Here is a 17,825-nt window from a genome sequence, read left to right as displayed (position 1 = left end):
GGTAGAAAATATTTTTTTTTATAAGTATCTAAAATGTTTTAATAATAACAAAAAAAATCTTCTAATTACTTATTTTACATTGTAAATGTCTTGAATTAAACACTATAGCCTATCCTATGTTACTCAATAATATCCAGTGTTCTATATTTTTATTTTCAAAGTGTTTTGGGAGCTGAAAATACTGTGATTTCTAGTTTGTCTAAGCTGAAGGAGCATATTGTGTCCACATGAATGGGATCATTGTATTTATTAAAGAACAATAAACTTGTAAGTTTGCACTGCTCTGCCTCTGTTTGTTTTTTTCCTTTTACATAATTTATACTACAAAATAGCCTGTTGTAGTGAGTTTTTTTAGATGTTCTGTGTCCCATGAAATCCATTTCAATAAACAAAGAGTTCTATTTTTAGCATTTAAAGTGAACCTCCGGACTAAAAATCGACTCAGCAGCACTGAAAAGGCCTGGTGTTTCTTTAACAGTTTCACAGCATCAGAACTTTGTTTCTCTTATCCACGCCTCATTTTTAGCTGCACAGAAGAAAACTGCCCGGGCTTTTTCCCCCTGATGCTGTGCAAAGCATGATGGGATTTCTGATGTTGTTGCTCTCGTTCTGCTGTTTTAGTGCAATTTTTTTTTTTTTTACATTTTGAATTTGACATTTGAAGCCTAGCGTGTGCAGCTGGGAGGGGTGATCGGGACACAGGACAGTTGGAACTGTGTCTCATGCTCCCTGTCACCTCCTTTCAACCAAAAAGATGGCTGCCCCCATGACAAAGATGGCAGCCCCCATGAATCACAAACATTTGCCTGTTCTTTTAAAACAGGGTGGGTAAAAAATTATATTACCTATCTATTCTACTTAACATAACTAATGTAACTTAATGACAGTATGTTTGTTTAGGCTGAAGTTCCCCTTTAACTGAGAAAACAACAACAACATCTGTAGATGGTCTACACTGCCAGGACATGAAAAGATGCTTGGATTCAGTAAATCTTGTTTACATGATGAGGGCAAAAATGCAATGAGCTCAAATGTCAAAAATCAAGGGTATAACTTTGAAGGGAGTAATTCTTTCTTTAATAATCATCTTTTTTATTTCTCATACTAGCTGATTGCCCGGCGTTGCCCGGGAATATATTTGGCTGATGTCGGCTCCACCCACTTTTTCTAACCCTAACAATTAATCAATGAGCAAGTTTGTGAGCTTTGTGGTCTTTGGCATCAATAATTGGTATTCAAATGAAAAAATCTAATGGGTTGTTTGTGGCTCCACCCCTTTTCTGAATTTGAACCCCAGTCACCCAATGACCAACTGTACCAGGTTTGAGGCCTGTGCCATTAACAGTGCAAGAATGGTAGCAATTAAATATTCCACTTGAAAAGCAATAGGTGAAGCTTTATACACTATTGTAGGCTCCACCCACTTTTCTGAATATTAATCCCATTCACTGAGTGAGCAACAGTGCAAAGTTTAAGAACCCTCCAATTAACAGTGTAAGAATAGCTTCAGTTTACATTTTCCCAGTGAAATTTGTATTTGTCTCCACCCACTGATGACCCGGCATTGCCCGGGTATGTATTTGACAGGTGTTGGTTCCGCCCACTTCTTCTAACCCTAACGCACAAACACTCAATGACCAAGTTTGTGAGCTTTGGGGTCTTTAGCATCAATAATTTGTATATTCCCATAGAAATTAAACAAATCAGATTGGCTGCTTGTGGCTCTGCTCCTCTCCAGCATTTGAACCCCAGTCACCCAATGACCAACTGTAGCAGGTTTGAGGCATCTGCTATTACCAGTGTAAAAATGGCAGCAAATTAAATATTCCCCTTGAAAATCGACAGGTGAATTTTGATTGGCTATTATATGCTCCACCCACTTCCCTGAATATTAATCTCAGTCACCCAGTGACCATCTGGGCAAAGCTTGGGAACCCTGCCATTAACAGTGTAAGAAGGCCTACAGTCTACATTTTCCCAGTGAAATTTGGTTTTGGCTCTGCCTTCTTTTTGTCATCTGGACATACAGTCACTCAATGACCAAGTGTATGAGCTTTGGGGTCCTTGGCATCAATAATTTGTATTTTCCAAGAAATGAAACTGTTTGTGGCTCTGTCCCCTTTTCTGAATTTGAACCCCAATGACCAACTGTACCAGGTATGAGGCTTGTGCCATTAACAGTGCAAGAATAGCAGAAATTTTAATATTCCCCTTGAAAATCAACAGGTGATTTTAAATGGCTTTTTTAGGCTCCACCCACTTTTATGAATCTTAATCCCAGTCACCCAGTAACCAATTGTGCAAAGTTTGAGAACCCTGCCATTAACAGTGCAGAAGGGCTGCAGTTTACAATTTCCCAGAAAATCTGTTTTTGACTCCACCTACTTTTTGTAACCTTGACACACAGTCGACCAAGTTTGTGAGCTTTTGGGTTCCATGCATCAAAATTGTGTGAATGGAAGCAGTTTATCCAAAAAAAGCAAATCTTGAATTTGAACCACAGTCACTTGATGATCAACTGTAGCAGGTTTAAGGCCTCTGCCATTAACAGTGTAAGAATGACAGCAGTTTCAATATTCCCCTTGAAAATCAATAGGTGAATTTTGATTGGCTCTTGTAGGCTCCACCTACTTTTCCGTATATTAATCCTAGTCCCCAGTGACCAACTGTATCAAGTTTGAGATCCCTGCCATTAACAGTTTAAGAATAGCTGCAATTTATATTTTCCCATGTAAAAAGTTGTTTTTGGCTCTGCCCACTAACCTTGACATACAGTCACTCACTGACCAAGTTTATGAGCTTTGTGGTCTTTGGCATCAATAAGTTGCATGTTACCATTGAAATTAAACAAATCTGATTGGCTGTTTTTGGCCCACTCCCTTTTCAGAATTTAAACCCCAGTCTCCCAGTGACTGACTGTGCCAGATTTGAGGCCTCTGCCATTAAGAGTGTATGATTAGCAGCAATGTAATTATTCCCCTTGAAAATCAAAAGGTTAATTTTGATTGGCTGTTGTAGGCTACACCCACTTTCCTGAATATTAGTCCCAGTCACCCAGTGGCAAACTGTGTCAAGTTTGAGAACCCTGCCAATAACAGAATGGCTGAAATCAATTTAAAAAATCTGATTGGCTGTTTGTGGCTCCACCCACTTTAGTGAATTTGGACCCCAGTCACCCAATAACTGACTGTATCAGGTTTGAGACCTCTGTCATTAAAGCATACAACAGCTGAATAAACAGATAACTCCAGTGTGTGGGGGGTCAAAAGTACATACTGTGACCTCCTCCTGCCCCCTCCGTCTGCCGCTGTTTGTGCACTATTCATGCCAGTGTCCCGGCGACTTACTTGACCCTTGACCTGAACATATTTCTTCCCTCTTCACTTCTGGCCGGCGCATAGCTTTCGGCTCAGAAGCACGCTGTCCTCTCCATCTAATCTGGGCTGCGTGTGCGCTCCATTACACCAAGCGTCACATGATTAGCATGTGACGCTTGGTGTATTGGAACACACACGCAGCCCAGATTAGACGGAGTAAAATGTAATGTAAATATTCCCCCTTGAAAATCAATAGGTACATTTTGATTGACTGTTTTTAGGCTCCACCCACATTTCTGAATATTAATCCCAGTCACCCAGTGGCCAATTGTGTCAAATTTGGGAACCCTGCCATGTAAAAAAATTTTCTAACCTTGACATACAGTCACTCTATCAAGTTTATCAGCTTTGGGGTCCTTGGTATCAATACTTTGTATATTCCCATTGAAAAATAAACAAATCTGATTGGCTATTTGTGGCCCCGCCCCCTTTCTGAATTTGAACCCTAATCACCCTAATCACCCAGTGACCGACTGTACCAGGTTTGAAGCATCTGCTATTAACAGTATAAGAATGGTAGCAGCTTAAATATTCCCTTTGAAAATCGAAAGGTGAATTTCTATTGGCTGTTGTAGGCTCCACCTACCTTCCAAATTCTTAATCTCATTCACCCAGTGACCAACTGTGCAAAGTTTGAGAACCCTGCCATTAACGGTGTAAGAATGCCCACAGTTTATATTTTCCTAGTCAAATTTGTTTTTGGCTCCGCCCACTTTTTGTAACCTGGACACAGTCACTCAATGACCAAGTTTGTGAGCTTTCAGGTTCCTGGCATCAAAAATGTGTGAATGGAAGCAGTTTATCCACCAAGGAAATCTGATTGGCTGTTTGTGGCCCCGCCCCTTTAGTGAATTTGGACCCCAGTTACCCAAAGACACACTGTAGGAAGTTTGAAGCCTCTGCCATTAACAGTGTAAGAATGGCAGCAGTTTAAATATTCCCCTTGAAAATCAATAGGTGAATTTTGATTGGCTTTTTTAGGCTCCACCCACTTTCTTGAATCTTAATCGCATTCACCCAGTGACCAACTGTGCCAAGTTTGAGAACCCTGCGATTAACAGTGTGAGAACGGTTGCCGTTTACATTTTCCCATTGAAAATGAACGGCTGAAATTTGATTGGCTGTTTTATGCTCCGCCCACTTTTCCTAGATTTGTAACCTCGGTCACCAAGTGACCAACTGTGCCAAGTGTGGGGACTCTGGCTTGATTACTGGCAGAATGGCAGCCTTTTACATTTTTTCCATTGACTTGAATGGGTGAAATCTGATTCACTGTTTGTAGCTCCTCCCACGTGTGCAGGGGGGCCGCGAGACCCCCAGAACATATCATCCCAGGTAGTAAGGGATCTGTATACCAAGTTTCGTTCAAATCGGTCAAGCCGTTTTCGCGTGATCGCGGCACATACATACACACACACACACACACACACACATACATACATACATACATACATACATACATACGATTTTTTATATATATAGATTCAATACAAAAGGATCTTTTTAGTTTATTTAATCCAATTAATATAACATTTTGTATTCATAGGCAAACAGATGGAAGGTCCGCACGATGTCCAAAACAAGTAACTATATCTTTATTGTCAGCGTATCCATATAACCACGAATAATAATGATTATCGGTGGTTTTATCGATACGTTCACAATAAGGATTTTGTGAATTGTTTCGGACATTGTGCGGACCTTTTTGTATTAATCATTTTCCGGGAATGTCTTTATAAAGAATAAAGGCCATGCTGAGAATCCCCCCATGAAGAGATGGACTAGCCCAAAATCTGTCAGTAATGTCAGATTTCTACTACTTACTGTAAGTGACAGAAACATAGGAGAAAAGTAATTTATGGCTCATTTTACTCTGGGAGAAATGTACTTCTTATTTATATGTGTTTTACATTTTAAGATTTTCGCCGCAGTTAATCTTTAAGCTTTCATAAATATAAAATTGTGTTGCAACAATGTCTTAGCAGTTGCATAAACACATCAGATAAATATCCTTGGTAATTGTGGAATCAGTTTGGCACTTAGGTTCATCAGGAAAGTTAGCACAATTAATTTTTCTTATGAATTTGTACACAACCAAATTATGATTTTTACTAAGAAGATCCCAGAAAATCAATGGTTACAAAACATGTTATTCCTCCACACGTGTGCTGTTCACTGAATAGTTCTGAAAAATCTGACGATCTGTCATACAATCGCTTGTTCAACAACGTGTTTGTGAACAGATCTGCTGGGATAAATATGATGGATTTAACTACAACCATCTTTGGTCGCAGAATTTTGCAGTCGCCAGACTACTTTTCTTTTAACTAACAATTATTTGCAGATCCATAGTTGATTATTCATTGCAAAAGATTTTTACCTCACGTGTGTATGCAGCCTTATGGTAGGGTCACTGCAATATGAAAGATGAAATAATGTTGGCAACATTACAAAATATAAAGTTGATGTGAGACTGCTCAAGATTTTTTTTTCAATGAATAAAGAATTTCCCTCAAGTTCAAAGTGTACCAGAAACAACATGTGACATGATGAAATAGACGTGCAAATACAGTGGCAATCATACAGACACGTATGCTGTGCTCCATTTCTTTTTTTTTCCCTGCCTGAAATAGTTTATAATTAGCTATGGACAGTTTTTCTCCAGTCAGGACTCAGTCAGTTCACTGATAACAAATTACAGCTAGGCTCATACAGACGCTCAACAAAAGTCTTTTAAATGCACAATTATCAAACAGCTTGAAGTAGTTTTGTCAAGGCGTTATCACTGATAAGAGGCAGCCAACAACTGATAAGACGTAGCTCAAGTCAATCAAACTGTTGGATTGACTTGACAAACAACTGAGAGAACTTGTGTCCAACATGGCAATATGTACATAAGTCTGCTATGACTTTTCAGTGACTTCTAGAACATATTACTCATTCACCAGTTGAGTAACAATATGTAAATTTGTAGTGGTTCGTCAAGTTGTCCGTTAAGTCGTTCTGTGTGTATAATAGTTGTTTGCACGCCAAGATGTTTCTTTCCAACTTTTTTAATCGTAGTTGTTTGTAAAGTTGTTTATAGTAAAAAGACTTTTGTTGAGTGTGTGTATGTGGACTTTCCTAAGCAGATACCTGGGCTTTTGACTGTGAGAGGAAAAGATAAAATGGTCAATAGTCCATGTATTTTCACTCTGGGACTCTTGAGGCACTGCAAATGAGCAGAGACTATGTGGCTTTCCCAAGACTATTGGGAAATAAGAAATGGTGTTTGCAGGGCTGGGAAATCAGACCTCCAGGGTAAGTGGTGTAGCTACAAACAGGTTGAATGCCGAACTCCAGCCCTCGAAGGGCCGAGGTCCTCACACATTTTTGGCACAGCTCAAATGAATTGATGGGACTGAATCAGGAAAGGTGTGGTTCACCAAGTTAAACACATTTCCTCATTTCTCAGTCCATCCAGAACCTTGGCATGGATATGGCCCTCAAGGATACCTATGGGATAGACTGAGGGAAAATGGAGCACTAGGAAAAGATAGCTGCTTTGGTTCCCCCTGCTTACCTCCGGTCATAAGGAGTAATGTCCAGGAACTGGACACACACCAGGCCCTATGCACTTGTCTAGGTTTTCGGGAAGGTAATCTGGCTCTGGAGGAAGCTCCAATTTAAAGCATTGGTGGGCCATACCAACACAGTTACACTTAAACAATGTTGTCCTTCTCTTTCCTCCTCAGACATAAGATAAAATGTTCAGTTTTATTCCTGCACTCCCTTGGCATGTGCCATTATCCTTATTTCAGTGTGCCTGCGGTGGTTTACCTTGGTAATGCACCACACATCTTTTTAATGTGTACTAGTGTGCCTCAGTCTCCTACTGTATGTAGGTGACACAACACCGGAAATGATGTCCTACACACCAAAGTGGAGCGCAGGCAGACATCTGGCCTATACACGACTCAATTGGTGGGCGAGCTTTTTGGAAGATGGATTGGCAATAATTATGCCTCTAAATACAACATGGTGGTGAGCTTTTTTCCTACCGTGGGGCTGTGTCCATGAAGAAGCATGGCAAGCGTGCAACAGTTGTTTTCTCTCTGTCTCTGTGTACGGCACACCCGGAAGGATGATGTATAACCTATCTTTCATTCATATCTATCATTCATGAACATCTGACTATCTCCTCTGTAACACATCCCAGCCTGCAACCCTGTATTAATCTGAGACACAACTATGCGCTTTGAGTCCTATGGGAGAAAAGCACTTTACAAATATTATATCTATCAAGCCATCTAAATGGCTCAAAAACAAAACCTGTATTCCCAGGATTACACCGGCACCCATGTTTACCTCTGCTTATTGTATGAATACAAGTGAACTTTTTAGGTGGAGACAACAGTGACAACGTTGCTGTCTGGTTGCTTTAAGAGTGATCCTTGGTCGGACGTGTGTGCAAAGGTATCTCCCTGTGTTTTGATGTAACAATCTATTCCAGTGAGTGATGCAGAGATATATTATTGAAATATAAATATTTTATTCTGCTTTTACTTTACAAAGTAAAATACTTTACTTTACCATTTGGAAAACAGTTTCTCAAAAAGTTGGATAAGAAGCAAGATATGATGTATACCAAAACATTTTCATTGAATTGACTTCAGAAACCAAAAGCTCTAACGTGTTTCCATTTAACGGTTACCACTGTCCTCATTTATACATTTTCTTAAAGTGATGCTGAATGCAATACAAATCTATCCTCCCCTCCAATGTTATCTTTATTTAAATAATACAAATATTAAAATACACAAGTTATACTTAGCAGCATTACATAAAATGTATTTGTGTTGGACAACTTACCAAAAGCTAATCATATAATTCATCTTAAAAGTTGCCCTGAAATCAAGTGCAAATTTTACATCTTGTCACATTGCAACAGTTCTGGGGAAGACAATGATTTAGAATAAAATAAAAGTTATTTTTTCTAGCACATGCATCATATGACACCCTTGTGCCTCTGCTAACTCATTTTATTCATACCACCTACATTCACATAACCATGGAAGAGTAGAAATGAACTTTATTAATCTCTGTATGTTTTTGTTTTCTTAATTATTGGCAGGAGGCAGGGCCGGGCCGAGGCATAGGCTGGAGAGGCTCCAGCCTCAGGGCGCAGTGTAGGAGGGGGCGCACAATTCATTCAGCTGTCATTCCTAATTGTGTATGAAGCAGAAAGAAATAAGAAAAGGGGATACATGGCAGTGACTGCAAGCCAGATAACCAGATATTAAGGTGTTGGGGAGGTTGTGGGCCCTGTGGCCCTCTTAGTCTAATAGCAATCAGTGTGTGGGGGCCGGGGTGGGAGGGATGGAGGGGCACACTTTGGTGTCTCAGCCTTGGGTGCTGGAGGACCTTGTCCTGGCTCTGGCAGGAGGGAATGCAAGGTGTGCTTTATATTTTGCACCACTGGCTAGCAGATGTCCAGGTCCTCCGTGGAAATCTTAATTTCTTTGTTTGCTTCTAGGGATGGCCCTGCCTAGGAGAACTCATGGAGAAGCATGTGATCAGGTTGATCAGCTGATAGATTTGTAAGGCTCTGATTTGCTGGTCATGATCATGCGTTAAACCAGGAAGTTATCACAGCAAATCAGAACCTTATAAATCTATCAGCTGATCAAACTGATCACATGCTTGTCCGTGAGTTCTCCTAAGCAGGGCCGTCCCTATTTGCTTCCAGTAAATACAATAGCATGAGGAAGAGGGGTAATATGGTGACAGAAATTGGGGCGAAGGGAACAAAGCATGTTAGTATGAATGAAAATAAATATATCCTGATTAATTTGAATAAGTCCAAGCAGAGTTCATGCCCACTCTAAGAGGAAAATAATATTTAATAACCAGCTGTTTTTTTATTTTTTTCTTTAAGAGTTACAATGTGGTCAGAACTAGAATTTGACCATGAGCAATTAAAACTATTTGAACCAGTTGTTTCTGGAGGGCAACTATGCAAGGTTATTTTTGTGTGGTTTTATTTAATGGCATAATACTGAAATTACTTAATATTTTCAGATCTAAGGAAACATATTTTGCATGTCTAAAAAAAATAAACATTTAAAGGATACCCGAGGTGACATGGGCCATGATGAGATAGACATGGGTATGTACAGTGCCTAGCACACACATAACTATATTGTGTTCCTTTTTTTTTCTTTCTCTGTCTGAAAGAGTTAAACATCAGGTTTGTAAGTGGCTGACTCAGTTCTGACTCAGACAGGAAGTGACCACAGTGTGACCCTCACTGATAAGAAATATAAAATACAAAACACTTTCCTAGCAGAAAATGGCTTCTGAGAGTAGGAAAGAGATACAAAAAAGGGTCAATGGTTCATAGATTTGAGCTCTGCATACTTCAATGAATGTGTCATTGAGCAAAAACTATAAAACAGTTAAAGCTTAAAAAGTATATTTAAACATAAAATAAAACCGTGGAATATCTTAAAAAGTAATTTTTAGGAGAAGAAAGACAGATTTAATTGTTTATTTCATTTGTTTATTTTCGCCTCGGGTGTCCTTTAAAAGTAAATTCCATTTTAAATGTAAATTTTTCATGAATACAGATGAGAGGATTTGATAAGGATGTTTTATTTGTTAACAAAAGTGAAAGTAAATCTTTTAAATACTATTAATGTGCCAAGTTCTCAATTTTTCACCAACTTTTTTTTTAAATCACACCAACCTCACTATTTTGACAGTTAGATGGGCGATCATGGTGGTGCTGTGTCATGTGCTATATGACATAGACTTTTGTAAACTCCTGCATAGTCATGGAAGAGTGGGGGAGGAGACAAGGGAAGGGGGAGGGCATTGACATACACTTTCTATCTGGCTTTTAGTGAGACAAACATCGACTGTACATGTGATATTGTGACATTAGATATAATAACCGGTTTGGTCATATCTTGAAACTTTAAAAAAATACGGTAAGTACTATAAAAACTTTTTAATGGAAGATTAGACCCGCAATGGGAAGGTACTTAGTAAGAAACCCAAAATTAATTTCCTTTGAAGCCTGAAGTTCACTTTTAATATTAAATTAACACAAAATCATTGACAAACACACACAAAATTTTGAGTTGCTGAGATAAAAAAAAATAAAAATTCTACAGATGTCTTAAGATGAATAAGAACATAGCTCTAAAGCATGCCATACCATGTCCAATGATCCCCTCTCTGGAAATGCACTGCAAGTACCAATTTCTTCACCACTTTTTTCATTTTCCAAATCTGGCAAAATGTTTTGAATGATTCCTCAAACTGTTGCCACTGTTAGCTTTGCACCATTCGGTGTATAACAAACGTATGTGTTGTCGGTCTCCTTACACCTCTTCCCATATCCATGAATGATAAAAAGGACTGTCTTCCTTGATTAAGATTCCATTGATATTCAACCAAAATCAATCAAAAGAAGCAGTAGTTTTTGATCATTTTTGTTTGATTGAAAGGGTTTACCAAACCAAATGCCTAATACATTTTTGGGGGAAAAAAAACAGCCAGAACGTACCAGAACGTACATGGCTAGCTTAAGGCTACTTGCACACCAAGACGTTGCGTTAGGTGCTACGTTAAGGTCGCATAACGTGCACCTAACACAACGTATGGTGCTGCAAGTGAGGACGGTAGAGTGAGCCGCGTTAGGCGGCTCGATTCCTATAATGTCTCCCAGAGTGGCACTGATTGGTCAGCGGGACCACGTGATGCGGAGCGAGACACTCCGCATCACGTGGTCCCGCCGGCCAATCAGCGGCCGCCAGTGCAGTGAATATTAAGTAGCCATGTACGCGGCTACTGTAGCTGGCTCTCCCTGCCTCCTCTCCGCCCCCCACTGCGCATGTGCAAACAGTCTAACGCGGCTATAGCCGATGTAACGCCGTAGCATGCTGCACTTTCCTGAGAACGTGCAGCGTTACATGTAACGCAACGTGGGCTGTGTGAACAGCCCACTTGTGTTACATTGCGGTGCGTTGGGGGAGCGTTACAGGCGCACTAACGTGCGCCTGTAACGTCTTAGTGTGTAAGCAGCCTAAAAGTATCATTCTTATATCTTTTTTTACATTTTTTTTTATAGTATAGTATAATCTTATATTACAGATATCTGCATTGGTCCAAAATGTCTCCGGAAAATTATAATCTTGAAATGATACAACACAATATTTACCAAAAAGCCAATGCAATGCATAAATTATATATATATATATACTGTATATAGATTTATATCTGTGGTTCACACAAACAATTGGGCTTGCAGCAGGAACCTGAGTGTTGACAGTGTCCTGTTTTTGTGTATTCTGCACCATAACTCGCTCTTAGACAATAGTAAAATCAACTTTCTTTTGTATCATCTCACAAGGGATGTTTTTACACATGATTAACAAAATACCTTTTTAGCCCCCAGCATGCAAAAAGTAATACAATTAAGTTACATCAAATCTTCTTAAAGGGACACTGAAGCGAAAAACAATTATGATATAATGAATTGGTTGTGTAGTACGGATAAGTACTAGAACATTAGAAGCAAAGAAAATATTCAAAAAATTTTATTTTCAGTTGTATGGTGTTTTTTATAACATTGCATCATTCTCTAATATTTGCAGTCAGCACACTACTCAGCATTCTAAATGATTGTGCAGAGCAGGCAAGTGAACTTTTGACCTGTCCTCTGGTGAAGAAAAAACAATACAATGCCTGACAGTTGAGATAACAAGCTTCAGAAGACATTGCTCTCTGCGACTTTGAAAGTCATGGAGCTCAATGGCTTTTTTACATAGATAACAACTGGAGTTTCTTAACTCTTCCTGTACTGGAAACAATATTAGACTCATGTCTGTGCTCCTAATGTTTTATTTCTTAGCTGTACTACACATACAAGTCATTGTATCATAATTTTTTTTTCCGCTTCAGTGTCTCTTTAAGTCTTATATTAATTTTGCTATCTAATATTTAGTACTTTGTTCCTTGCTAGGTGTTGAAAACATATTGGCCTGTATGCAAATGACCTTTTTACCTCCTGAGCTTTCTCCTAGAAGATACTTTTCATCTTCTCTTTAAAATTACTTTTCAGCATTTTACAGTTGGAATAGTACCAAAATGTAGGCGAGAATATCCCACCCAAATTATTTTAAATATTTTTTTGCTTGCTGGTGGTTTAACGGGAACATTTTATTGACAACGTGTGAACATATCACCTAGGACAGGAGATAAAGTTAACTGCATATGGGCCTTGCATGTTGATATGATGAGAAAATAGCCCTTATCCTATTAACATTTCTCCTGAGTTTTCTCCAAGTCGATATTGCAAACCGTAATAAAACACTTTTAAAGCTCACGCCAAGCAAGACATTTAAAATGAGTTTGATATTAGATTTTTTACCTACCTTTATAGTACTTTTTCAATTGCTAAGTACTGTAAAATTATTTTTAGATAACATGAAAAATTATCTCCTTGGAGAAAACTTATGTGAAAAGTAAATAGGATATGGCCAAATGGCCCATATGCAATTCACTTTTTCTCCTAAGTTTTCTCCGAAGATAAACATTTTTCACCTTCTCTTTAAAATCACTTTTTGAGCATTTCACAACTGAAAAAGTACTAAAATAGTAGAGAAAATACAATCAAAATTATTTTGTTTATTTTCTTGCTTGTTGGAGGTTTAAAATGCATTTCACACTGGCAATTGTGAAATCAACTTGGAGAAGACTGAGGAGAAAAGTTAATTGCAGACGGACCATTATCTCCCATGAGAAAATTAAGGAGAAAAGTTTATACTTAATCAGGGCCTAGTGCAAACCAACAGCAATCCTCACACAAAGCTCTCTCTGAAAGCCTAGGGGACTGATTCACAAAGCGGTGATAACTCAGTTATCACGCCTAAAAGACTTTAGGCGTGATAACCTTTGCACCACCTAGTTATCACCGATTTGGGCTGCTCTTCGCGCGAAGCTCCCGCGCGCAAAGTTTTGTGCGCGCAACCGCGCGCGCGCAAAGTCCAATAGGGCTTAATGGACGCTGCGCGCGAAGCGGGGGCACTGCGCGCGCAAAACTTTGCGCGTGGAAAATTCGCGTGAGTTTCTTCTTATCACGCCTAAACTGAGTTTAGGCGTGATAAAGGGCTTTTCACTCGCGTGCAAACACTTTGCACCGCTTTGTGAATCAGGCCCTAGGTCTGCTTTGAGTTCAAATAAGCATCTGAACAGAAAATAATAGCAAAATATAGCAAACAGAATAAAATAATGGCTCTGCACAGATGTGGTTAAAGATATAAGAATACTGTACACTTTTTACATTTTATAACACGTTCATAAAGAAGTGTTGTAAATATTTATATAGAACTTCCAAAGAATAATTTAGGCAGCCGATAATATTAAATACCATGGCCCTGAGACAATGTACATTAAAGCACCAATAATAACATAATATTTGTCATCCCCTGCTTGTGTCTACTATTTATCCCCATAGTCTTTTCTTTATTATTATTAATTTTTCTTTGTTTTTGTTTGTTTTTTGTTTTTGTTTGTTGTTTTTTGTAGCTTTTTATTCAGTTCACTATTTCGTTAAAGTCGTGATAGCTCTCCAAGTCTGCAAATAAGTCATTGGGCTTCTTGCAGCTCAGGTTACAAAAGCAAGCGTTGATCCACAAGACGTTCCAAGACTGACTGGTGCCGTCGGGGCAGTCATATTGGACTTGAATGGTCTTCGACTTGTAGGCGTTGCAGCATCGGTCGTCGACACACACTCCGCAGTACTTGGGTCGGTAGGCTTTTTTACTCACACAGCCTGAAATGGTGAAGTTTTTCGCTTCAGGTTCTCGGTAGACCGCCAAGCACTTTTTACCTGGCTGAGAAATAAAGGGGAGTGAGTAGTTGAAGTGAACTGAAAATTATTTTGAAATATATTTAGAAATTTGAATTTTTTTTTGTTTTATGCTGCCTAAAAGCTTAAAGGGAACCTAAAGCGAGAGGGATATGGAGGCTGACATATTAATTTCCTTTTAAACAATACAAGTTGCCTGGCAGGCCGGCTGGTCCTCTACCTCTAATACTTTTAGCCACAGACCCAGAACAAGCATGCAGCAGATCAGATGTTTCTGGAAAGAATCTAACAAAGATTAGCTGCATGCTTGTTTCTGCACTCCTGCAGCCAAAGAGGTCAGCAGGACTGCCAGGTGTAAGGAATAGCGGAGATGCCGCCGCGGAGGCAAGCGGCATGGCGGCTATCTCCCTGCGTATCAGCCGGTGGCCTCTGCCGCGCGGTTAAATGCTCAAGTTATGCCTGGTCCTTCCATTGCTCACAGGTTAAGGGCTACGCGTGTGCGAGCAGAGCGACGGGACCGTTATGCAGCTAAGAGAGGGGTCAGCTGATCCTGCGGTCAGCTGACTCCAGCTGGCATCCGGATTGGCTGAGGGATTGGGGCGGCGCTGTGGAGCTTGCTGGGTATATATAGAGCAGGCCTGTCAGTAGCTCCGCGTCTGCTGTTGCGAATGCTATAGTGTGTTAGCGCTCAGACCCCAGTCAGTTCCCAAAGTGTGTTAGAACCAGCTGGAGCTGGGAATTCACACTTAGCTAGATTCTGTTGATAGCTTTAAAGTACTAGTGCATTGTTTATTTGTTATGACCTATTGCTTCCTCTGACTATTCTTCCGTTTGTCGATTCTGTACCTTAGTCTATCTGATTCACGTTGCCGACCCTGCCTGTCCCTGACGTCGAATCAGTCTTCCGATTTTGTACTTTGTCTGTCCGCTCGTTGTCAACTCTGCCTGTCTGACCTCTCTACCCGCACTGATGGGCCCTGCCACTAGTGAGGGAAATCAGTTTCCTGCACCAATCTCCTAGGTGTAGGATACTGCCGTCTAGTCGGGATACCTGCTCCTCAGGTATCCTAGGCTGCAGTACTATCTGTGTCACTTGCCATTAGGCTGCAGTACTATCTGTGTCACTTGTCACTAGGCTGCAGTACTATCTGTGTCACTTGCCATTAGGCTGTAGTACTATCTGTGTCACTTGCTATTAGGCTGCAGTACTATCTGTGTCACTTGCTATTAGGCTGCAGTACTATCTGTGTCACTTGCTATTAGGCTGCAGTACTGTCTGTCTCACTCTAGCCTAGGCTGCAGTAACGCCTGAATCAAACTGGGCTACAGCACCAATTGTATCAACTATTCCTAGGCTGCAAGACAGTCAGCTCCACCTGTTCTTCAGGGGAGCCTGAGTTAAGCACTACTGTGGTTCTCTCCTTATACTGTGCACCAAAACACTACCGGGCTGCAGTACACTCTGAATCACTTGCTCCACAGGTGATCAGTTATACAGCATTATTGTATTATACACATTAGCCCTCTTGCCTGCAATACTGTCTGACTCACCCCGCCATTAGGTGAGCATCAGCTTCAGGCTGAGTCACCCGCTCCTCGGGTAAGCTCTCTCATCTGAATTACTGTTACACCCAAACACGATCCTCCACTGGTTGTCACGTGTCAGGCTATACTAGTATTATTGGTGATTCTGCAGATCACCATATAATCAGGTATAGCATCTGTATCATTGGTGATACTGCAGATCACCAATAATCAGAGATCTCTGTGTGCTGACACCAATCGTTACACCAGGCAACTAGAATTGTTTAACAGGAAATACATAAGACATCTCGCTTGCCCCAGGTTACCTTTAACTGAACAAAAAAGGCTTTTCTCATGCCCCATGCTCTCCAACATCCAAGCCTGGAAACCTTCAAATGTACTCTCAAAACACACCTGTTCAGATCTATAGATCAATGTGTATAGGTAGCATTGGAGGCCTCATCCACTAAGCCCTTTGTCTCCTTTACTGAAGTCTCCAACCAACTACCCTTCAGATTGTAAGCTCACAAGGCCAGGGACCTCCTACTAGTGTCTCTTATTCTGCTGTAAGTTATCATATGAACATTGGTGGTCGCCTATACTTGCACTACACTTTCTCCAGAAACAATCATGAAGAATTGCTTGGAGCTTTGAAAATGTATTGTGAGTACATGGAGTACCATATGTCGCGGCATGTATGCGCGGAACGGCGGAAATCCCAGTGCCCAGCAGGAAGGCGGCGGTATGCACACTCTGCCACGTCATACGTTTGTCAAGTGTAAAAATGCTCTCAATAGGGTAAATTACAAATGTTACCCCTACTTAAAGTAAACATGAGATAAAAAACAAATAAAAAAATATACATATACAGGTATGTATCCTCTGGCCCCGTTCAGGCTCATCGATTCCTAGCCGTCCTCCTGCAGTGCCTAGATTTTTTGCAATTTGGCCCAGTAATTCAGCCACAAGGGGGAACTACACTTAAGCGGCTCTGTTGCGCGCTCATCTCCTATCACGCCCTACCGTACAGATGCAGAATGCTCCTGGCAACAGGAAGCAACGGGGAGCTCATATTGATGGACTGCATTTGCACTGACTGGCCATAACTGACAAAATTACCGGGCCGAATTGCAAAGGATCCAGGCACTTCAGGAGGACAGCAGGAGGACAGCAAGGGACCCGTGAGTAGAGATGTGGCGAACTGTTCGCCTGGCGAACATCTTTGGGGCTTTTACTACTTCCGGGTCGCACTGACCCGGAGTAGTACGCCTGCGCTGCCCGGCCGAGCGCGTCCTCGATCGCGCTCCTGTTGCCGGGCACTCTCTGCGCATGAGCGTGATGTTGTTCATGACGTCAGCACACGCGCAGAAAGTGCCCGGCAACAGGAGCGCGATCTAGGACGCGCTCCGCCGGGCAGCGCAGGCGTACTACTACGGGTCAGTGCGACCCGGAAGTAGTAAAAGCCCCAGGGATTTGGAGATGTTCGCCGGCGAACGGTTCGGGAACCGTTCGCCACATCTCTACCCGTGAGCATGAACGGGGCTGAAGGAAGCCCCAGGTATGTTTATCTTTTTGTTTCTTTTACATCTCCAAGCACTTTAAAGCATATCTCAGACCTGGATGCATTTTTTTAAATAAAGGCTATTTGTATGTTCCCCTCTGAAGCAAGATTAGCTACATACCTTCCCATTCCTCAGACATTCCCACCTCCTGCCCATGGCTGGATTTCAGGTAAAGCCACATAGGCCATGGCCTAGGGCACCAGAAAAGCAAGGGGTGGCATTGGGGTGATAATTGTATGCAGTGTGCTTTAGAATCAAAATATGGTACATGGTATTAAGTGTTTTCTTTATTGTTTGTTTCTTCTTTGAAATGCACTGCCCACTATCAGAGATAAGCAAGCTCAATTTTACGAAAAACAAACTCGTTCTGGGATAGGGGTGGTGGGTGGAAGGTGTTCTCAGGCTGTCACTGTATAAGCAAGTGTTAAATTGCCTATGCCGCCATTGCCTTCCTTCTTTCCGATATGCTTCACGCTGCTCTCCAACTTCTGACAATGCCTTCAC

The 17,825-nt window shown here is 40.9% G+C and overlaps 1 protein-coding gene across 3 annotated transcripts in view; it reads right to left on the bottom strand.

The window, feature by feature from the left end:
* Positions 1-13,065: 13,065 nt before the first annotated feature.
* The window catches only part of CCN4 (cellular communication network factor 4), a 140,026-nt gene continuing 135,266 nt past the window's right edge, over positions 13,066-17,825 (bottom strand). For all 3 annotated transcript variants that reach the window (XM_068234953.1, XM_068234955.1, XM_068234956.1), the window contains exon 5: positions 13,066-14,260. In XM_068234953.1, the coding sequence (XP_068091054.1) occupies positions 13,961-14,260 (300 nt within the window). In that variant the 3' untranslated portion in view covers positions 13,066-13,960. The remainder of the gene's footprint in view (positions 14,261-17,825) is intronic.

This window comes from Hyperolius riggenbachi, chromosome 5 (assembly GCF_040937935.1).
Source record: "Hyperolius riggenbachi isolate aHypRig1 chromosome 5, aHypRig1.pri, whole genome shotgun sequence".
Classification (NCBI taxonomy): Eukaryota; Metazoa; Chordata; class Amphibia; order Anura; family Hyperoliidae; genus Hyperolius; species Hyperolius riggenbachi.
Note: the sequence above shows the minus strand (reverse complement) of the source record. Positions and strands in the feature narration are given on the sequence as shown.